General features: G+C 34.1%; 1 protein-coding gene and 1 non-coding gene across 2 annotated transcripts; both read left to right on the top strand.

The window, feature by feature from the left end:
- Nucleotides 1-4: 4 nt before the first annotated feature.
- Nucleotides 5-21437, top strand: LOC121378562 (Golgi to ER traffic protein 4 homolog). The gene is made up of 9 exons (XM_041506794.1): nt 5-102; nt 2164-2242; nt 4225-4306; nt 4671-4826; nt 5967-6105; nt 6833-6973; nt 8035-8110; nt 14469-14538; nt 15678-21437. Exons 1-9 carry the CDS (start codon nt 80-82, stop codon nt 15803-15805), a joined length of 894 nt encoding a protein of 297 aa, XP_041362728.1. The 5' UTR covers nt 5-79; the 3' UTR covers nt 15806-21437.
- Nucleotides 21438-23246: 1809 nt separating this feature from the next.
- Trnas-cga lies at nt 23247-23328 on the top strand. The gene has a single exon. It is a non-coding gene; the product is annotated as a tRNA-Ser (tRNA).
- Nucleotides 23329-24140: the final 812 nt, after the last annotated feature.

Genomic DNA, 24140 nt, shown 5'->3' with positions numbered 1-24140 from the left:
GGCGACTCGTGGTGTTGACAGGGTGGTAGCCAAATGCCAAGCTTGCATAGATGCAGGCAATTTTTATGAAGCTCATCAAATGTACAGAACACTTTATTTTAGGTGTGATGTTCGTGTATTTCCCATTCAGTAGTCACGTAATCGTGGATATTTATAAAGTCATTTTATGATGACGACGTGTACAAATCGAGAACCTTCCTTTGGGTTAGGCTAAGGCTAAGACTTGTCATGCTTGTGGCAAGTTGTGCACTAAGCACAGTGACATTCGCTAGACGTAGTCCGAAGGGACGTAGAAAGTGAGGTTCTTTGACTTAATGTGCGCCCTGCACTATCACTAGACGCAGATATTTCTGCTTTTATAATATTGTATTTAACGAGTGATTTTGATGAAACTGAAAGCTGGACTTTGCTTTGGCATTTCACTCAAAATAAGGGTAACGGTTAAGGCCAAACATATTTATTTTTAGTCCGAATCGAACGTAGCAATGTGTAATTTATTGATTAATATTTGGATTAATGTTTTTTAAAACCTTCATTAGTTAATGTCTCTTTAGCTCAAGTCACCTCTAGCCCTCCCCTACAACATATCAATAAGGGGAGGGCTAGAGGTTACTCGAGCTATAGTTCATCAAGATAAACGTCTCCGGCACTATATTTATTATTGTGATATTTATTGCTGTGCCGTAACGTTTATCCATTGGATTGAATTTTCTATTTGCAATCACGATTTAATAAAATCAGGCATATGTGCTTTATTTAAGAGCCTCAACACGTACAACAACATATTTTAATAAATTTCAGACAAAAATATTAAGTACAATACCTTTGGTAACCTTTCCAGGATTAGATGTTTGAAGATGACACATTTAAACATTTGAAAGCTATTTTTATCCTTGCACATCGAAAATGCGGAATGAAAATATTGCGGAACGAGAATTATTCATATCAAGCAATAAAAAGAAATATTGTTGAACTGAATGGAATTGATTATTTATTTTATTTTTGTTTCTATATATGTGCTCTGTATGGGTTGCATTATATGCATTATTAATAATAATATCACATTCAAGTTTTGGGGTGTATTATTCTTTTTTATTATTATTAAAAAAATAATGATTGTCAGTACAGGTCATTACTTATTTTAAGGCCTTCATTTATTTACTTTTTTAAAAATTATTATTATTATTTTTTTAATATTATTATTACAGGCCATTGCTTACATGTGTTTCAAAGGTTTTTCTCTTCTTTTTTTTTCTTTAAAAAAAATCTTAGTTTAATTATCATTGCAGGTCATTAGTTATTTTAAGGGTTTTATTTATTTATTTATTTATTATTAATTTTTACTCTTTTTGTTTTAATTTTTTTTTTTTTTTTTTTTAGCTATAATTAGTAGATGTTTACCTTGGTGAACTACTCGAGCTACTGTATCATGTGTCAAGTGGGTGCCATGTTGATTTAAGAAGCTAAGGGTGTATAACTATTTGTTACGGACATTTACAAAAAATATATGTAAATAGTTCAAAATCTGGACCCAAATACATTCAATACAGATTTTTTAAATTCCAGATGTTATATTTTGTGAACATTTGGTTTATTCTGTGAGAATGCAAAAATGCCTCTCCATAAAACAGTTAATCAACTAATTCAATTGAGTTAGTCTGTTGTTTAGTGGTTAATGCATTTGGAACAGATATGTTGAAGTGTGGCGATTTACCACAGGTGACAGGGCTAAAGGAAAGTCCTGGGTCTATGTGTTATCAATTAAAACTGAAAGTGCAATAACCATGCACACCACTTGTAAGTTTATGCAGTAACTTTCGAAGTTTTATTAAATGCCAATTATAAGTGACATTACATGATGCGATACGGAAATTTTGCTCATTGACAGGAATTACGATTTAAAAAGATTGTGTAGTTATACAGATTTATTGCACCCATTCGTCAATGGAAGAACCACCTAAGCTTGGTCTGAATCATTGAATTACTTGGAAATATAACATTTTATATTATTTGTAGTACAATTATTGCTAAAGACTTGTCTGAATTTTTAAAAATAGCATTTGCTATAAGTCATCCCCATTACATGTCTCTGTAGCAGGAAATATTAATTAAAGTACTCCTGCAGGTTTGGTGTAATTTGTAAACTCTTTATGTAATTTTCAGGTATAATGTACAACAGAAATATGCAGAGGCCTTGGATCTGCTCTACAGAGGGGCTCTTGTTTTGCTTGAACATAACCAGGTGAAATTCATTTATCAAACAGGGGTCAAAGTAGTGCCATTTGGAAGTATTTACTATTCCGAGATTAGTGATTTTACAAATGTAATAGTAAAACAAATCCAGGACTAGCTCTGGGAGAGCAGGAAATTTCACCAAATCATCTATTTAAACTTCAATAATTGCAAAAACTGTTATTTTTTAATAAAATAACAATTATCACATGGAATGTATTCGACAAATCAAAATAAATTTGCCATTGTTTTGAGGTATCCCTGAAATCTTACAGTATTCTGTCATATATAGCTGCTCTATACCATGGAATAGCAAAATCTGCCTGTTACTATTCCGTTTATACATTTTTGGCTGCAACAATATTGTGGCTGAACAAAATCTTGGAGCATCTGACCTGATGCAATAACTTTAAGAAGTCTTGTTGAACAAGACTAATGCTGAAGTCTTGTTGAACAAGACTAATGCTGCATTCAAATGTGCATGGAAAGTAGTATGACTTATTTACATTCAGTGCCTTTTTGTGGCATAATGGTTAAACCATCGGTCTTACGGCTGTTAGGTACTTGGTTCATATCCCAGTACCGGCTCCCACCAACAGTGAGTTTAACGACTTAATGGGAAGGTGTGCCACTACACCTAGGCCTGTGACCATTGCGAACTATAGTGTTTTCCCTAGCTTGTTTTAGCATGGTGCAGCACCATGCCTCAGTAGTCTAGCATCATCTTGCCTTAATCGGCACCATGCTGCCCTGAGATTAAACGAGCCTTTTTCAATAATTAATTCTAAAATTGCCTTTATAAAACACTAAAAAATATATATGATTAATTGATGTAATGTTCCTGTTATGTATTTCGCAATTTATTTATTAAAGCAAGCACATTAATTACATTTCTTTTCATTTCAATTAATGTTATTTTCTTTAATGAAAAAAACATGCCCTGAAAATAGTGAAAATGCCTCAAAAGTGTCTTAGTCTACCATGCCTTGCCAAATTTCTAGGGAAAACACTAGAGACAGGTTGTTTTGTTGAAGCATCCCTCCTGCAGGTTTAGTTTTGAATAACCTATTTTTGTAAAGCATTAAGTTTACGACATCCTTGAAATAGTCATGTTGAGTTATGCACAAAAGAAATTGATTACCTGCTTAACCCATAAATGGTTTGGGCCAATTTTCATTTTTGAAAGGCCTGACACACAGTCTCTCTTCATAACAACTAGCTTCCTTTATGCATAGTTCTTGGTTAGTAGAGTCATCCAGGATTTAGATACAAGTACTGTAGGTGTGTCTTCACTCTACTGGATTTCTGTTCAGTCGATAAGAACTGACAGTTGTCATAGGCATTTTGTATTACATGTATTTAAATACTTAGAATGTAGTTCATCCAGAACATAATATATGCGAATCTGTCTTAAAATACATTGCAACCGTGATTGATTCAACTTGCTGAATCCTTATTTTGTGGATCATTTCTACTGTATTCTTATTTTGTGGAGCATTTCCGAACTAAAGCAATATCCTTAATCTGTATACATAGAGAATACCCCCTGAGTGTCTTGTGATATCATAATTTATGAGCTGGAGTTGACAAAAGTATGAAATCCGAGGCTTGCCAAGGATTTTTATACCTTTATTAATGAATGCTGATAAATTATGATATCACAAGACACGAGGGGGGTATTCTTTTTATCATCCATTATCATTCTTTTCATTTGTGACAATTGTAAACAATGTCAGTAATGTTGGTTGAATGTCACTAGCTGTAGACTCGTTAACTAGCAGAATGACAGTGGCGTGACTTCACTAATGGTAGCGTTATACATGTAGCTGAAACACACAGTGACATAACAAAAAGAAGTGATATCTCCTAGGAGAATATCGCAGGAGATATCGCAATTATAGTGCCAGTGATATCTCCTACAAAAGCTTTTAATGGATGATAAAATGAGGTATTAATCATTAAATAACATGTGTTGTGATTTTCATCTTGCAGTTAGTAAGTGGAGCTGATTTGGCCATGCTGCTTGTAGAATGTCTCAATAATTCCAGACAACCGATAACATCAGACAATATCGGTACGTCATCTCATGTCAGCAGCCACATAATCAACATTTTATGCAGAGAAACAAAAAAGTATTTCCTAATTTCATTACTTTTACAAGGATATACTGCATAATTCTTCATTTAATTATTTTTTATGTAGTAAATGAATATTTTGTTGTTAAACTTTTGTATAAATTGCTATGTAATGATTCAACAAGAAAATACTTTGTTAAACCATTCCTTGTTTAAGTAAAGTGACTGTTTTTGTACCATTAAGATGGTTGTGATCCATGTGTACTAGTGACGTGTAGTTATGTACATTTATAGTATCTTCCTTATATTTAGCCATATTATGCCTGACTCATATTTTATAACATCTGTATTATTAACCTGCAGACAAAGTTGTGTCACTGTTTCGTAAGATGGATCTTGATTGTCCAGAAAGACACCAGTATTTGGCGTCGGCCATTAAATGGACGGCAAAGATGGACTCCAATCACAAACGTGGCCATCCTGACCTACACCAGCAGTTTGGAGCTCTGTTCTGGCAAGGTATTGTGCAAAGAAATGGAAATTAATATTTGTTTAATGGTATATGTGCTTATTTCAATCTTTGGTTTGCAGGGTTTGCACACATCGTGGAAAACGTGGAAAGTCATACTATTGCTTCCACCCCTTCCTTCAATCTGAAAAAAAAAAGACTCCCAAAGATAAAATGTTTAATGAAATGTATAATTCTTAAATCTGTAAATCCAATTGTCTGAACTGGTTCTAGTTAGAATTAGTCAGTTGACTTGTATTTGTTTTGCTATTACAGCATTATGTTGGAAATGTAATGCATCATTATGCATACAACTGAGAAACAGTTAACTGTTCTTTGTCACCTAAGGCCCAAAACACACTGAAGCCAGTCTGGCAAGTATGGTACCAGACGAAAATGAAACTCACAACGTGTATGCTGATGTGAACTACAGATCTGGCAACAGACGACATAGAACATGCACTATATTTTCATACTGGCAGCTGCAGATATATCAAAGGCTGTGGTATGTACTACCCTGTCTGTGGGATGGTGCATATAAAAGAACCCTTGCTGCTAATCGAAAAGAGTAGCCCATGAAGTGGTGACAGTGGGTTTCCTCTCTATCTGTGTGGTCCTTAACCATATGTCTGATGCCATATAACCGTAAATAAAATGTGTTGAGTGCATCGTTAAATAAAAGATTTCTTTCAGATGTCAAAATACACCAGACCCAGCTTTGGTGTGTTTTGGGCCTAAAATGAAGTTAGCAGTGATATTACTGTTTTAATACAGTTCATCACTAAAATTTAAACGATAATCATATAGTCATGGAATTGTGTTATTTGGATAGTGGAAAATCAACTTGAAAAGGGTGTATGAACCCTGGGTTTATGTATAGGTCTAAGGTGTTCATTTAAATACATACAAGTATGTTTTTTGTAAAAACAAAATGTGCATACATGTATTAACGGTTTTACCCGTTATAACGAAAGGCCTATAATTAAAAGAAACAAAACAGTGTATTAAACAAATTTTAAATTAAAAAAAATTTAAATTGTAAAAAACAAACAAAAACACTGTAGTTAAATCCCAGTTCATCTGAATACCATTCAGTCACAAATTGTGATAATCTTTTACACGTGTCTCATATTTATCTTTGTTTCTTACAGAAAAGAACTATGTGCAAGCAAGATATCATCTAATCCATTCAACGGATGGCAAACTGTGTGCCTCGATGTTGATAGAGTATCATATAACAAAGGGCTACCCATCAGAGGTGGATCTATTTATAGCTCAGGCTGTTCTACAGTACGTACTTTGCATGTTTCAGACTGGTGCTGAAATAGTTGGTGATATGGTGCTTCTGCTTTTTGCTTGAATTGCCAAGTTGTTAACAGTAGTCAGAAGTTGGTAGTCGTTATAGTAGTTTGGACCTTATCCAATTTTAAAAACAGTAAAACACAATAGATGTTTAAACATGGACTTGTTTATTGCCACTTGGAACCCACTCACATGTTGGTGATGACTGTGTCTTGTTCAATTATTGTATACATGCTTGGTCCATTGTTTCACTTTGGCACCAAACTACTCGTCAGTGAAATCGCATGTATAAAGTTTGATACAAATTTTACGAAGTGAAAGGTATTGGATTATCAATACATGTCTTAGGGTTTATAAAGTGTAATATTTTATGATCAAATACTCAGGGGTGGGAATTCTCATCGGATCCGCGGTTTTCCTCTCATGGAACATTGCGTTTCCTCGCATTTTAATTGTCCTTGTCCCCGGACCCCTCTAGATTTCCTCCTTTTTTTTTTACAGTTCATCACCCCGGACCCCTCTAGATTTTTTCTCTTTTTTTACAGTTCACTACCCGGACCCCTCTAGATTTCCTCTTTTTCTCAGTTCACCACCCCGGGCCCCTCTAGATTTCCTCTTTTTTATAGTTCACCAATTCCTACCCCTGAATACTACTACTTTGAAAAGAAAATATAAACCACAAAAAATGTAATATTTCTAATTTTTGTGTCTGTAGATATTTGTGCCTTCAGAACAAAGCCACAGCATCCGCTGCATTTACTGCGTACACCCAGAACCACCCGGCTATCCAGAACGGACCTCCCTTTGTCAAACCATTGCTGAACTTCGTGTGGTTCTTATTGATAGCTTTAGAAAGGTCAGTTTTAACTTTTACAGACAAATATTGTTTCCTATTAAAGTCTTAATTTTATAGCGAAGCTTTGAATCAAGTTTGTTCTGATAGCTTTAGCAAGGTAGGTTGTGTTTAATGTCATTATTTGTTTACTGGTTACAATATTGCTTCACAGAAAATTAATGTTATGTTTTGTTTGCATCTATTTTGATATGACTACCATGTTTTGTTTGAAGAAGCGATTTGTTTATGAAGTTAAGTATTGCATTAAGTAATAGATATAAGAGATAATTAAAGATCCTCTGTTTTATGTTGTGTTTCTACCTAAAGGGAAAGTCCTCAGTTGGCTTCCATTGTAAGAAGTTTCCAACTAACAGACTTTTTAATGACAAAAAATTACATATTAAATACACTTTCTGGTACATATAAAAAATATTTATCATCCATTAAAGGCTTTTGTAGGAGATATTGCTGGCATTACAATTTGCTATTTCTTCTAAGAGATATCGCTTCTTGTGTTACATCACTGTGTATGTTTCGGCACTTAACCTATCATAAGTGACGTCACGCCACTGTCGTTCTGCTGCCAAATATAGTGACATTCAACCCACAATACTGATATTGTTTACAATTGTTGCAAATGAAAATGATGATAATGGATGATAAAAATAATACCCCTTGTGTCTTATGATATCATAATTTATCAGCACTCTGATTAAAGTATAAAAATCCTAGGCAAACCTTGGATTTCATACTTTTGTCAACTCGTGCTGATAAATTATGATATCACAAGACACTCGGGGAGTATCCTCAATATATATTACAAATTAAAATGAAAAATGACTCCTACAAACATTAGTATACAAATGCAAAGACATTGGATATACAGACACTGATATTCTAAAGAAGAAAATTAATTTAGTCACCTAAAAGACTCTTAGTCGGAAACATCTTACAATGGCTGCAAACTCAGGACAGTCCCCTTGAGGGTTTTTTCTTTATATTATACTTTAATGTCACAATTAAACAGCTAATATGCTGAGGTGTTTTAATTTCAACTAAGTTTTCGTTTGTATATCTTACAGTGGAAAGCTAGCTGTGTTTACGATACTGTGTGAGAAATACCAGACCACTCTGAACAGAGACCCCAGCTACAGAGAGGTGAGTGTTCAGAAACGTGATTATTTTTACTTTCATTTTCAAGTAGACTTTGATCTCAACTATCTCCTGTTACATTTTAGGCTCTGAAAAATACTCTGGCTTACTTATTTAACCTCATACAAGGTAAATACAAAATTAAAACAAGAGTGGACTTTCTACAGCTCAGCTTGTTGTCATTCAGTCATATGTCTGATTCCATAAACCGTAAATAAAATGTGTTGAGTGTGTTGTTAAATAAAACATTTCCTTCCTTCCTTCCTAATAACATTATGTGGGTGGGATGTAGCCCAATGGTAAACTTAGTGTTTTCCCTAGCTGGTTTTAGCATGGTGCAGCACCATGCCTCAATAGTCTAGCACCATCTTGCCTTAATCAGTGCCATGCTGCCCTGAGATTAAACAAGCCTTTTTCAATAATTAATTCTAAAATTGCATTTATAAAACACCCAAAATGGTATTATTAATTAATAAAATATGCCTTTTATATCTTTTGCCATTCATTTATTAAAGCAAGCACATAAATTACATTAATGTTTATTTCAATTAATTTTTGTGTATTTTTAATGAAAAACAAGTGCCCCGAAAATGGTGAGAATGCCCTAGAAGTGTTTGGTCTACCATGCCTTGCCTAATTTCTAGGGAAATCACTAAAACTGATGGGCTGTCAGTCTAGGATTGATCCCTCTCGGTGGGCCTATTGGGCTATTTCTTGTTCCAGCCAGTGCACCACGACTGGTATATCAAATGCTGTGGGATGTGCTATCCTGTCTGTGGGATGGTGCATATAAAAGATTCCTTGCTACTAATGGAAAAATATAGCAGGTTTCCTCTCTTAGATTTGGTCAAACTTTGACATCCAATAGCCGATGATTAATAAATCAATATGCTCTAGTGGTGTCATAAATTTTTTTTTTACTTTTATCTTTCTAAAGATATCATATGCATGCAGCTTGTATGATGTTACCATAGCGTAAAAAGTATCGGACGCTATTAGTGTTGAGCCTAGACTAAATGCTTTTTAAGCATGATGTGTGTTATAGTAAATGCTAGAGACCAATTACAGGGTTTGCATGCATCCTGGAAAACCCTGGAAAGTGCTTAAAACTCCTGGAAAAATAATTAACCCCCTGGAAAGTCCTGGAATTTTACTATTTTTTATATTTATAAATGATCGCATTTGACGTCTGGTTCCAAACTATATCCTTCATGCAACAGTAATTATAAGAGGTCGTCTGCCATTGGTCAGTTAAAATGTATACACAGTAAGAAGGTGTGGACATAAATGAACACATCTTGTGATTGATTGAATAAATTATGTAACTGTAAGCAGTCTGGGTTTGTGAGTTTGAAACTATTGTCAAAGATAAATAATTTAGTAGATAGCTGTAACCAGCGCCTTCCAACAAAACAAATACTCCTAAGGCTTATGTCTGCTATGCTTCTGTGCAGCGAGACTCATGCAAAAGTTGAGAACTTGTAGTTGACACATATTCTTTTGATCTCCATTGAAGTCTTAGACGACCCAGTACCCAACAAAACAGTATCCAGGTGTCAAGGCATGTCAACGAAGCGACCAGTTAACTAAATAAACAATAATTTTATGGGTTAGTTTTGAATGTTTGTGATCTAATTTGGTGGTACCAAAGAGGCCACTTAAAGAGGTTATGTTTGTGCTATTCATGATAAATGTGGTTGACATTTAGTTACTCACGGAAACGGGTATAATTCCGGGACATTTCGTATTTGAAACACGATGTCACTAATGAGTTTAAAATAATTAGTAATGAAAATAAAACATATTTATATGATTTATGTAATTTTGTCATTAGGTACTTTTTTAAAAACACAAATAAATAATGATTTAAAGTACATGCATGTACTCTATAAGCACTGACCTATAAACATAATACCGTAAATGTTGGACGTTTAGTGACTTGCAATTTTTTTTTTTTATTATTTTTATTTTTTATTTTATTTTTTTTAATTAATTAATTTATTTATTTTTGGAAATAATAGATGTGGATAATACCGGTATTTAAACATTACTGTCTCTTTTTCTTAATAGTTTTGGGTAGAAGAGTGATTTTTTTTTTAATTTTAAAAATCTGGATAATATATATTAAACATAAAATTTTATTTATTTATTTAAGAATTGACCGCAATTATTTTTTGGTTCATGCAAGTATGAACCGAAAAAACCATGTGCACACTGTATGATCCCGTGTAGTGGGTCATACAAAAGTGTGCATATAGTTTTTTCGGTTCATACTTGCATGGACCAAAATATAATTGCGGTCAAATCTTATAATTAAATTTATATGCATACTTTAACAATACATAACTGAATTTATTTTGTTTAGCTTTAAATACGCCTGTAGTATTGTTTGTGTAAATGTCATTGATACTTATGTCGCGTAAGAATACGAACGTTCATTCACTATTATTTGAATCCGGTGATTTTTTTTGTAAATGATGTCATTTCCTTTAGCTGCTGTGCATTTTCACGGATCATTTAGTTATATTGGAAGGAATTGTCCTAATACTCCTATTCATGTTTAGTTTATATTTTATGAAAGTGAACGAAGGGAACATATCTAACATTTATGCTGTTGGTGGAACTGTTTAATTTTCGTCAACAACTGTAGAACATTGCTTACAAGTAAGTTACAGAAGTGAAGTTTCCTACATGATTTCTTTGGCCACCGACCGAGTCTCATGTCATGATTAGCGAAGAGGGTTGGTTTGGGTTTTTTGTAAATCAATACGTATATATCTACATGTCTATTCTGCTATAGCATTTTCCATTAATTTATTGTATACATTTTTTGTAGCTTTCACGTGTATTTTCTTCAAAATATCTAAATATTATTGCCAGAATAATCCGGCTTGTTACACAAAAGTGGGGGGGGGGGGGGGGGCAGTAGGTGTGTCTTAAAATTTTTCAGTTCATCAAGATATGAACGAAAAAAAGTAAGCACTTCTGGACCATTCAGATTGCTGTAAAGTGTATAGACGCAAAGAAAATTTAATTATTTTTATATAACGATACCTCAGTACATTATTTATTGATTGTTTATTTGTAAGTGAATTAAAGTCTTTTTTTTTTTTAAATACTTTGATGGATTATTATTCTATCAGGGTTTTAGATCTCATTAATTTGAGCAAAACTGTGTTTTTGTGTGTTCTGAGCACCCTTAGTCTTAGATCTTGTTAGTATATTAATGTTAATAGCTGGTAAAGATGTTGCTGAAATCCATTTTAATTTATATCAGTCAAATTAAGCTTAATATTTTAGTGGTATTGAGGTACAAATATTTTTGAGGTTAGCATATAACATTGTTTATACTCAATTTAGGCCTGCTTGGTTTGGGCATATATATTTTGGCACAATTTTAGGCCTTACGCTTTGACATTGGTGCAATCAAAACGTCCCATCTATATAAAGTTATATAATTCTGAATCATGACCAAAAATAAATAATCCAGACCAAAAATAATTGAAACCCTCAGAAACATTTCCACAATGTGGTTAGATATGTATTATGGTTATGTAGTGTTTTGCTGTAAGATCCAGCATTGAGACACAGATGCATGCACACCCGCACACACAGTCAAAAAAAATCTGCACACTACAATATTTTTTTATTTATGTATTTTTACAACTTATTTAGATTAGGTTTTGCTTATGTTTGAGACATAACAACCACTGAATAAACAGTTTACTGGGGTGCCGTTAAACAAATATTTTCCAGGTAATATATTCAGACTCCTGGGGAAATTAAAAAAAGTCCTGGAAAATGAACCAAAATGGTGCTTAAAAGTCCTGGAAAATGAAAATGTTTTAAAGGAAACATGACACGAGACCATATTATAGCTCATTTTAAAAGCAAAATGATATAAAAATAATATACAAATAACTTTATAACAATAAAATACGTGTAGTTAACTTAAAATGAAGAAATAACGCTAATCAGTATCAAAGTACGATTTATGCATATTTCTTCGTGAGCGTTCGGAAAAAAAAGGAAGTGACGTCAGAGCCGCTGTACTCTTCCATTGTTGTTAACTGTTTAAATATGGAGTAAGGGGCTTACGATCTTTTCAGTCCAACCGTGCCGTACTGCGCAGCCGTTGGGTGTAAAAATAAACAGTTTAAACGATCGGGATTGTCTTTTTATGGTTTTCCAAAGGATTGTATCCGAAGAAAGACGCGTGTATTTTATCGCAAAAGAAAAGATTGGACACCAACACCGCATAGTACTTTGGTGTCAACCTATTTACAGCCCGGAGCCCGAACGTTACCCGGAGACAAAAACAGTACTCTGTTGGGAATGCCGAGGTGTACATTGTACATATTTGGCACAAAGATACACCTCAGCATGATGTATTTATATATGTTAAAACAAAAATGTAGAAAGTTTTATTTATTTATTTTTTTGGAAAAAAGAAGATTTTTCATGTTAGGGCTGTTCATGTTAGGGCTGTAGGCCTACATAACAAAATCTGTATTCACCGTCCGAAGAAGGAAACGTCAATAAGTAATTAAATATGGCATATACAAACATGGGATTTGGCATGAGGATACATCTAAGTACGATGTATTTAAATATGTTTTTAAAAAAACGTGTAGAAAACAATAATAATTTTAAATAATGTTTTTAATCTTCGGTCGGAATACGTCACAAAAACGTTCCTCGTCGCCCGAAGCCCCAAAGCAACACGAAGTTCAATACAAAATAAACCACTACTGTGGGTGTCGAAATAACTATTATGTTTCATCCACGGGCTGACTTGAGAATCGGAGTGTTGTTTTGGTTAATTGGTCCTTTCTTTCCGTGGCCTGCACATGTGATTCCTGATTGGCAGGTGTATATTGCAGGGTATCGACCAGGTAAGTGATTACCACGGTCTAGACATACGTACAAAATACGTGCCAGTTTTTTTAAGATCACAGGGTATTGTGGCGTAACCTGTCGCGACTATAGTACAATGTTAATGGACATTATCAGCCGCCCTGCTTCATTACTGTAAATAATGCTGTAAAACCCTTGATTAAGTAGACTTTCCCATCTAAAATTACAAAACTGACCAATTACGTAGTACCAAAGAAAAGAAAATTATCACTTGGGTATCGTGAGTGGTCGTTTTTACTCTAACGCACCCTACCAATAGGCCTAATAATATGCTACTGTTTTTTATGAGAGAAAAATACTATAACCCCATTTCGTTCTATTGATGCAAATAGAAATATATTTAGTTTAAAAGTTGATTATACTCTCAAGTCATTTATGTTATTTTACAAGTCAGGTTAATGAAAGTGAAGGGCCTTGTCGTAAATTAGGGTGTTTGTTTACACTGTGCATACAGATTTCATTATGTACAGCCCGAACATAAAAAATGCGATATTTTCTAAAAAAAAAAAAAAAAACAACAACTTTTTTTGTCCTACATTTATATTTTTTACATATTTAAATACATCATATCGAGGTGTATCTTTATGCTAAATATGAACAGTATACACCTCGGCATTAGCATCCGAGTTTTGGTTTTGTCTCCTGGTTACTTTCGGGCTCCGGGCTGTAAATTGGTCGACCGGTCTGGTCTGACACCATCGGTTTCTCCACCCTCCGACTCGCTATCCGTTTTTTCTTCAGTATCACTGACACACATTTATTTACTAACAGCTCATATTAATACAGCAAAACGTTTTGCGAACGAACACTCATTGTTTTGGTAAGCTGTGCAAGTCTTAGATTCTTTATGAGTGGTACGGACTAATGCTTTTAAGTGTAAGGCTTCAGATCAAGCGACGCGTCTCTGACGTCACGGACCTCGAGATTGCCCTGCTCATTAAAGATCGGCAATTTCCGCTAACAGCTCGTATCTGGGGGTTTTTTATGGAGATATTTTAAGTAATTAATTTTAATTTTTTTTTTTTTTTTTTAGGTGATTCAATTTATAATTAATTGTACATGGTTGGTGCAAATATGGGTTACGTGACATGTTTCCTTTAAGTGTATGAACCCTGAATTATATGTAGGTTGAAATGTGCTGAGGTGTTGTTAAATAGACATTTCTTTTCTTTTTACAAATTCTAGCTAAAACAAGCATTCATGCACACTGCTAACTGTTTGAGATCACTAAATAAAGCTTTATTTAAAGTTATGACCCTTGATATACTTGATGATTAATTTAATAGCTGTTGTTACTAAATGATTAATTTAATTTCTCCATTATAAAACTTGGTGATACACTCAGAACCAGTTGTAGGTTGTTGGAAGTTACATTCATTAGAAATATATATATTGTTTAATCAAATAGATAACCAATGTGTTTTTATTGTTGTTGGGTTTTTTTCAGTATTTGGATAAAATTGGTCAGTTATGGTTTGGTTTGCCACCACCTCAGAACACTCAACAAGGTTTTTTCGGTAAGAGGTTTATTCTATTATATTATTGATATTTGAATTTACTGAAAATAAGACAGACTAGACTGTTTGCGGTACATTTGGGTAAGTGGATCTCAGATCAGCCATGCATAGTGAAGCTGTTTACAGGACCTGGGTCCCATTCCACAAAGCGATCTTAGTGCTAAGATCACCTTAAGTGCATAAGGTAGTAATGCACTAAAGGTGATCGTAGCGCTAAGATCGCTTCATGGAATGACGCCTTGGACATTTTGTTGTAGCTTTTATAGAAATGATGTCACAGCAGATGTTGTTGTCAGTATACAATAAAGACTGTACAGGTATTTTAATTTTATCCTGCAACCACTGTTTCTGTTGGCCGATTATGATGACCGATGAAAGCAAAGTCATAAACATATAGTAGCAGATTATGAGTTTTGACATCATTTGACCTCTAGGTCATCATACAATGTAGCTGAAATAGCAGAAATAATAGCTTTTACCCTTAATGTTTATGGAGTGCAGGATAAAAATAATAACTAGTTAATGATGTAGGATATGGGCTTTTTCCTGTTCACGCTGAATGAGAAATTCCGCTTGGCAAGTCTCATGTAATTTCCCATTCTTACCTTCACAGGATAAAGCCCATATCCTATGTCATTATATAGTTATTCTCTATATAATATGTGGTACATGGAATTAAAATAAACTGCCTACCATGCTTAATTATGTGTGTCATATCTTGTACACTAATCCATGTTGGGATTAGTGTGTTTAGTGAAGAGGTTTAATTTGAGGCGAGATAAAGGTATTTCCAGCTGGAGTGTTTCCTCATTTAGCTCCGATTTTTCCAAGATCACTCAAACTTGGTGTATAGTTACACCTATGGAATTTTTTTAACATGCATTTGAAGTTTATAGTAGGTAAGACATTCAATGCCATGGAATTTTTATTTCTGTTATAACACGTTTATCATTTTTATTGTAAAGAATAATGTATTGAGTATTTAAATTGCTTTAAATTTCACATATGAAATGATTTCTGATATACCCGTACTTTTTACACACAAAATTTTAACCCTGTACATGTTCTTCGGTTGGTTTTGGTTTTCCTTCATGTAATTGACTTTTTGATTTATGTAATTGATTTTGTTGTTGTTTCAGGTAACTTATTAAACAGCTTGTTTCAAGGCAGTGGTGATGAGAGTCCTAGCGATGACGACTCTTCAGTCAGCACGGCAGCGGCTGCCATGACCCCGACGAAGACAGAAACACAGTTTGACATGGACTAGACAACGTCAGCGCATCATGACATCACAAAGAAGACAAACAAAGTTTATGTTTAACACCTGCACCATATTTCACTTATTTATTCTAAACACTTGTTTATGTTTTGTTGTTTTCAGTTACTCAGCAGGTAAAGTGGGATCAGACATGTTTTGTTTGTTCCATTACTCACTCTACCTACAGCTGTTCTATGTTGTAGTTTCAGCATTATTATGCAGGGCCGATATTTACGAAGCTGTCTTAGCCTACAAAATCATAAAGCTATTGTAAGCTATGACATCACTATGGCGTGTGCTGTAGTGATGTCACTATGGCGTGTGCTGTGGTGACGTCACAACTTACAATGGTTTTTTATTTCATAGCTCCAAGTTAGCTTCAAAAATCCCTAGCCAGGATGTTACGAACTTGAAAGGACTTATGCATGTAAATACAGTTTAAGCCTAAGCCTATGAAATGCAATTTCATAATACAAAGCAACGATTTGAGATTGAGAAAACTACTTACCTGTCTGGTTTTGAAGTTGTATGGTATAATTTTAAATGTATGGTATGTTCTACAAAAGTGTATGTAAGGACGTTAGTGAACTTAAAATGTGCTCTTATTAACAAATATATTAATCTTGTTTAAAAATGGCTTCTGCTTTTTACATGTAAACAAATTGTGTAATGTAGCTCTCTCTCTTTTTTCTGTTGTAATTTATTATATAGATATGAATTGTGACTGCTTGCTGTATATCAAGTAAAACTATAAGCTGGTTTAGTATAAAAACAACATTGGCACTTAAGGGAAGTAACACACTAGTATAAACGGATTAATGTGACATTTTCAAGGATTCGACGACACAAAATATTTGAAGTATCTTTCCGGCCCAACTGATGGGGACTATAGGTTTGTCTCCATCTGTCTGTCTTCTTTCCTACATATTGTTTTCTAGACATTTTTTTTTTTCCCCCACAACGCATCAAAATATTGAGCTGAATTTTTTTTATATCTTTATCATGTAATGAGCTAGATGAAGTTTGGCTTAAATGGGGATTTGCTCATTTTTTACAGTTATGGCCTTTGAACTTAGGAGATATGAAAAAAAAATTGGCTTCATTACAAAGATATGCTCCAGAAAAAAAAAGAAAAAAAAATGGATGGATGTACAGACAGATGGATCACACCATACCATAATACGATCTGTCAAAAATAGGCACATAAAAACACCTTTTAATGGACAATATATAAATATGAGTTAATTAAATCTGTATAATGTGATTTTCAGTATGAGTGTCTTTATATAATACTGATATGAGTCCTTGTATTAAATAAACACTTGTTTAAGACGAGTATCTGTGTCTTTATATAATACTGATATGAGTCCTTGTATTAAACAAATACTTGTTTCAGATGAGTATCTGTGTCTTTATATAATACTGATATGAGTCCTTGTATTAAATAAATACTTGTTTAAGATGAGTACCTGTGAACTTTGAATACTTATATATTAATGTGAGTACCTGTATTAAATAAATACTTGTTTCAGATGAGTACCTGTGAACTTTGAATACTTATATAATAATGTGAGTACCTGTATTAAATAAATACTTGTTTCAGATGAGTACCTGTGAACTTTGAATACTTATATAATAATGTGAGTACCTGTATGAGGTGTAGATCTATATAATACTGAGTACATGTGTAACATGAGTACTTGTAAAGTGTGTGTACCTAGATACAGTGAATATTTGTAAAAAGAGTGTATGTTAGCCATGGAAAACACAGAATAGTTTTGAGTGAAACGTGTCTTGCAGTGACGTGTAAATATATACAACAAAATAGTGTGGGAGTTGTTAGATGTCTACTTTATCAGGTGCCGATCCAAGGGTTTTGGAGGGGTTAGGATGATGGGTGCCGGACATGGGAAAATGTGTTTGAACAGCCCAAAGTTTAGCCTGCGAACATTTCACTGGTTGCCAATGTGGCCATTTGGTTTAGCGTGAAGTGCATAAACCAGTCTAGTGGACGTTTTTCTGCTCGGTCGGGATGAATTCAGCCCAGGCTTCTTTTTTTTTCTTTTCTTTTTTTTAGACGGCTTTAAAAAAAAGTGTGTGGCTTGCACACACACACACCTGCCACACCACTGGATCCACACCCATTCATAATACCATAATATTGTATTAAACTAATACTTGTACATTTTGACAGTAGTCATATGAGCAGAGCAGTGAATCACAAAAACATACCTCATTTGAAACAGACTTTGAGATTAATTTCGAAAACATGTAAAGCAGTCAACCATCTGCAGTTTAATGAGAGCACTGTGGTCTCAACTAACTCTTTGATAAGTCAACTAATGTTTTTGTCAAATTAATCAAAAGGGCTGCCATCAAACATGGACATCACAAGTAAGGGTTTCAGTCGGACAAATAATCCCATCGGCAACTGGACACGTGGTTTTCTTTCCAAATACCTTTTAAACAGTTTTCCAATTAGTTGTTTGGCACATTTATTTATTTGAATATGTTTACCAAATTGGACCTTGGTTCACATAAATTGACAATTTAAATATTGACTTAATGTATAAAACTAAAATGTAAATATTTTACAGAGATATTCTATATGGCAGTTCAGTATTAAAACGGATAGACTAAATGTTTTCATGTTGGACCATTGTAGGTGTAGTCATTTACTGTGCATACACTTACTTGTGATTCTACTATTCAACAACATTGTTATTTTACAATGAAGTACATAGCAAAGGAGTAAAACTAGAATGCTTAGGCTAAGATTGGACTAGTAAGATTTACTAGTAAGACTGTAGCGGACATCAAATGGTCTGAAAGTGAAAAAAGTTGTAAAAAAACATTTGATAATCAAGTTCATACTTTAAAACATTTATTTGTGTGTATGTTTCTAATGATTAACATGTGTATATTACATTATTTATTGCTTATGATGTTGAACAAATCTTATGTTCGTTATTTATTTCTGCTGAATGGTGTTGAGCGTTGATTGTAATCCAGAGTGTTTATTTACATTGTATCATACCTTCATTACGTACCGAGAAGTATATGTAATCTGATATATGCATCTAACAATTGTATATAAATGTAGTTGACAGTAGAATACAAGAGACTGGAACAATCACGGTGTTCTCATTGTGTTGTTTGCTGTGTAATGTCCCGGGTCGGGTCTCTGGCCATCCCAGAGACCGGACTGGAAAGACGTGCCGAACTGTGTGTGGTATATGGGTACGTACAGAGAGTTCTCACTCACTCACTCACTCAGTGTGTTTCAATATTTTTTCGAGGATGATATCTGTATAGTACATCCCTAGTTATAAAAAAGAAACAAAATTGTGTCAGTCTCAGCGTAGTTACCTAACTCATATTTAGAGTTATTGGGAGAGTGGGGTGAAGAAGAAAACAACAAATGAATTCTTCAAAGATTTTTTGAAGAAAACAATATAGGCCAAATTTACTAAGCCTGTTTTTCTTAAAATTAATGCTGTTGTTTAAGCATAGTAAATGTACTTAGTTACACATGTGTAAGTCTGAAACAAGCTTTGTAAATTTGGGCCTATTTGTTCTAATCTTTAAAGAAATCTTTTAATTTACGAATAGGTTTTTAATTTTCTCACAAGCTTTAAAAATGAGTTGGGGAATTATACTGAGAGGCTGACGATTTGTAATAGAATTACTAGACACTGCATTTGCAATTTCAATAAACTTGTGTTTTCTTTCTTACAAAACATATTGTAACCTGTTTTGAAGCAAGTGAATTCATAATACCATTTTGTAATTATAGGATATTAAACAAGCTTCCATTTCGTATCATGTTTATGGCCCGAGTGAAATAATTTTCAGTTGTCACAAGCTTTTTACAGATACAACAAATATAACCCACACACACAAAAAAAGTGGTAATGCCATGCCATACCTCTTTGAAAAGTAATGTGTGTTGAGAAATGGTAAATCAAGACAAGACAAGGTTGCAGTCATTTTAATCGTCACCTCTGGTATGTTCAGGAGGCTGAGTGATCGGGAACAAGTTGACTGGAACTATCATCTGCTATCACATCACATGTTTCTAACATTAGGTGCCAAACCCAGTCTAGCAAACAATCACTTGTACTCCTGAAACAGACATCTGGTGTCTTTTGACAGTGGTTCATGAGTTTATCAAAATGTTCTCTTGTAGATTTGTGAATACAACAATGCTTTGGATGTTTGTGTGTGCTACATTGGTTGTGTGTTGTGATCAAGTTATTTTATTTGACAGCATGTGCATGTGACATTTATTGTAATTTTATTGTGGACATAAGATAGCTTGATGTCTTTATTTTACAGTCGAACCATGTAATGGATTTGTTACTGGCAGTATATATATATATATATATATATTATATATGTGTATGTTTGTAGAGAATAACTCTTTATTGCTCAGAAGCATCTGCTCTCTTGTCTGATGGCTAGCTTGGCAGCCGTTGAAATTCAGATCATATTGCGATGGCAATTTAGTACGAATAATAACAAAGTAAATACCTGAAAATTATAAAAATGTGTTTGCTGATCAATTTTGCAACAGTTTTTCGAGGGCTGAATTGGTGCCATGAACTCTATGATACATTGAAGCTGATATCGATGTCCATATTCCATCTACTTGATATATACTGGTTGGAAAGATCTAGCTAAGTCACTAGAGTACTTGCCTGAGATGCTTTGTCCATAGGATCAAACCCCCTCAGTGGGGGTTTTCTAATCCCAACTAGTGCATAACAACATGTATATCAAAGGATGTGGTATGTGCTATCCTGTCTGTGGAAAAGTACATATAAAATATCCCTTGCTGCTAATGGAAAAATGTCAGAATTACCTAATGTTTGACATGCAATAGTGGTTATTAATAAATCAGTATGCTTTAGTGGTGGTGTTAAACAAAATAAAAGTGTTTGATATGTCCTGCATTCATGTAATAATAATGGAGAAAAAGATTTTTCTAGAGTTTTAATTTCTCTTAGCTAGGCAATAGGAAAATCTGTAAACCATATCCTTTTACAGTAGTGTTTAATAAAAATAATAATTTTTCAACTCAAACAACATCAAGTGTAATGTTACAATTCAAAATGTTTTGACATTTTGTGACTAAATTCAAGTGTAAAAACTAGTCAAAACTAAACAAGCTTAAAAGCTTTCTTTGGATTAATTTGATATTTGTGTGATGAATGTGTGTGTATTCAGTGATAAATATATTTTGTTGCTCTGTCTTAGATGTCCCTTTACTTCTTAGGTAATTTTGATGAATTTAATAGATAGCAGTGTCATCATTTTGTTATATAGATTAACCTTTTTCTTCTTCATCTTTTCTTTTTCATTCTATGATTTTTGCATTCATTTCTTTCTGTTAGTTGGATTACATATATACAAGTGTGTGCATGTACACATTAATATTCATTTCAGTTTTGAGAATTGTGTATATTAGTTGACAGGATTCTACGAAGATCTTGTCTCGTTAGTGTAAATCAGGTTATATAATCTGTTTGATGTGTTTTTTCTTAAGCAAGCTTACTCATTGTATATCATATTTCATTTATCAGTTAATTAAGTGTGTATTAATTGTAATATTACTGTAAATAAATTGAAGTTTTCTCTTTATGATGTTCACCATTTTTACAAATGAAGGAATATGGTTTATTTAACGATGTACTATACATTTTTAATTATGGCTGTATGGAATTGGACATCAGGTTAAAAACCACACAGGTAAATGAGAGGAAACCCGCAGCCACCAAGTCATGGGCTGCTGTTTTTTTATTACCAACAAGGGATCTTTTACATGCACCATCCCAAAGACAGGATAGTAAAGTAGCACCGCGTTTGCTATACCAGTTGTGGAGCACTGTCTGGAATTAGATTTACCCTCATGCCCCCAACCACACCTCGGATGAGCACTTCACCACTGGAATACATCCATTTATTGGACAATTGCCTGGTAGCTAGGCAGTGTGGAAGAACCATCTACAGTGTCAAAGTTATTGACAGGATGGGAGAACATCTATATTGTTATATACAGGGTTGGAGAAATAAGTAGTGTGATAGTTTGGCAGTGTTAAAAAAAAATCATCTACTGTGTCAAAGTTATTGACAGGATGGGATAACATCTATATTAGTATATACAGGGTAAGAAAAATCCTTTCAGTGTTATAGCTTGGCAAAGTGGGAGAACCGGCTCGAAATAGCAAGCTTTGAAAATCAAAAAGCAGTTGTTTTATACCTAACAGGTGAAATAGAAATCTGCATACTAAAACTATCATAAAACAAATTACTGGTTAATTTTTAAGAGACAAGTGTACAGTGTGTACAATTATTTCAATTTCGAGTCCTGCGACCGTGTCATAGCTAGGCAGGGTGGGACTTAGTTTAGTTTGTAGTGCTTACCTAAGGTCCTTGATCTGGTTGAAGGATCGAATCTCATCCGTGGATCCATTCTCTGATTGGGTTTTCCCATCCCAACCAGTGTCCCGAGACAGGTATATCAAAGGTTGTGGTATGTGCTGTCCTGTCTGGGAAGGGCATATAAATTAAAGATTCCTTATTAATAATAGGGAAATGTAGCACATTTCCTCTGAAGACCGTCACAAATGTTGGATATTTTATTTAGTAAAATAATTGATAAATCAATATGCTCTACTGGTGTCGTTAAAACAACTTGACCTTTTACAGTACATGTAGGCCTATTTATGTAGAGTTCTAAGATGGTTCGTACGAACCTTGATGGGGAGCGGGGTCACTCCACCTTTTAAAATACCTCCCCCCCAAAAAAAAAAAAATTTGAATTAAAGGGGGGGGGGGGGAGCCAGTAACAAAAACAAAATGGGCTTGCGTGCCCCTCCCTTTTGAATACCGTTCCAATGGGCCTGGTCCACCCGATGCTGTATCAGACTTTACCTTTACATTCGTAGTTACGACTGAGTTGTCATTAATTGCGGTTATTTAAATGAGTGGGAGCCGGTAGAGTAAAGAACGAAAATACCTATAATGGCTGAGTCAGTGAGTTAATTATTGTTTGTTGACGTCGTAGGTGATCTAAATAATATTGCAGCTCGTTTAATACTATAGTACATTTGCAACAGAATAATAGTCCACAATGACATAATATTAATAAGGATGATAGGCCTATAAATTGTATCATATGTATCGTGTTTGCGTGCACAAACAGTCAGTTTTAAAATACACCTAATTTTTGCGAATATTTGTATAAATACGAACTGACATTTGTTTATTTTCTCCCAAAAAGTGTTGAACATCACAAACGTGTGTATTGTCGCTGACAATGATTGCATCCACCGTTTGTATTAAAAAACAATTTAATAATAACCTACAAAAAAAAAAAAAAGAAGTTGATTGCCAACAGGATGTGCTTTACTGTACTATACTATATTAATGAGACATTTTATCATTGGTCGTCGTGGCCGAGTGGTTAAGGCGATGGACTCGAAATCCATTGGGGTTTCCCCGCACAGGTTCGAATCCTGTCGGCGACGTAATGTTTTTATTGGAATATTTTTTAGGGAATGTTACAAATCTTGGAACTTCCGAAAATAACAGTATACTGTGTTAAATATAGATATTTAAAAGTTCAATGAAATAATTGGTGGCTCTGCAAAAAATATATGCCACAAACAATTTTGACACGCCGTTTTAACGCTGTTAGATTTCTTTATGTACTTTTACCCCTCTTATTTTAGGGGCGAGACGGGTAAAGTGCTTGCTTGAGGCGCGATCCGTCTAGGATCGATCCCTGTCGGTAAGCCCATTGGCCTATTTCTTGTTCCAGCCAATGCTCGACAACTAAAACGTTAGTGTCAAAAAAAGAAGAAGAAGAGTAGCCCAAGACCGGTTTCCGCTGTAATTATCTCTGTGGTCTTTAACCATATGTCCGACGCTATATAACCGTAATTAAAATGTGTTGAGTGCGTCGTTAAATAAAACATTTCTTCCATTTTTAGCCCAGTGGTAAATAGCTCGTCAGAATACGCAATCGGTTTAGGATCGATCCCCGTCGGTGAGTCCATTTCTCGGTCCCACAATTGGTACAACAAAGGCCTATCTGTCAGAATTATCAAATGTTTGACATCCAGTCTATATGATCAGGAACACCATTTAACAAAATTTAATTCCTACATATCAAAATTGTAATGGTGGCGGATTCCGCCAAAAATATTTATTTTAATTTTTTACACGTATACTAGTCGAAATCAACTTTTTAAAATTATTATTCTAGAGTTAATTACGGAAAGATTATGCGAGGGGTATAACAATTAAAAATACCAGGTTTTGAAAGGACAAAAGTTAT

This window comes from Gigantopelta aegis, chromosome 8 (assembly GCF_016097555.1).
Source record: "Gigantopelta aegis isolate Gae_Host chromosome 8, Gae_host_genome, whole genome shotgun sequence".
Classification (NCBI taxonomy): domain Eukaryota; kingdom Metazoa; phylum Mollusca; class Gastropoda; order Neomphalida; family Peltospiridae; genus Gigantopelta; species Gigantopelta aegis.
The sequence above is the reverse complement of the archived record's forward strand: the minus strand, read 5'-3'. Positions and strand labels throughout refer to the sequence as shown.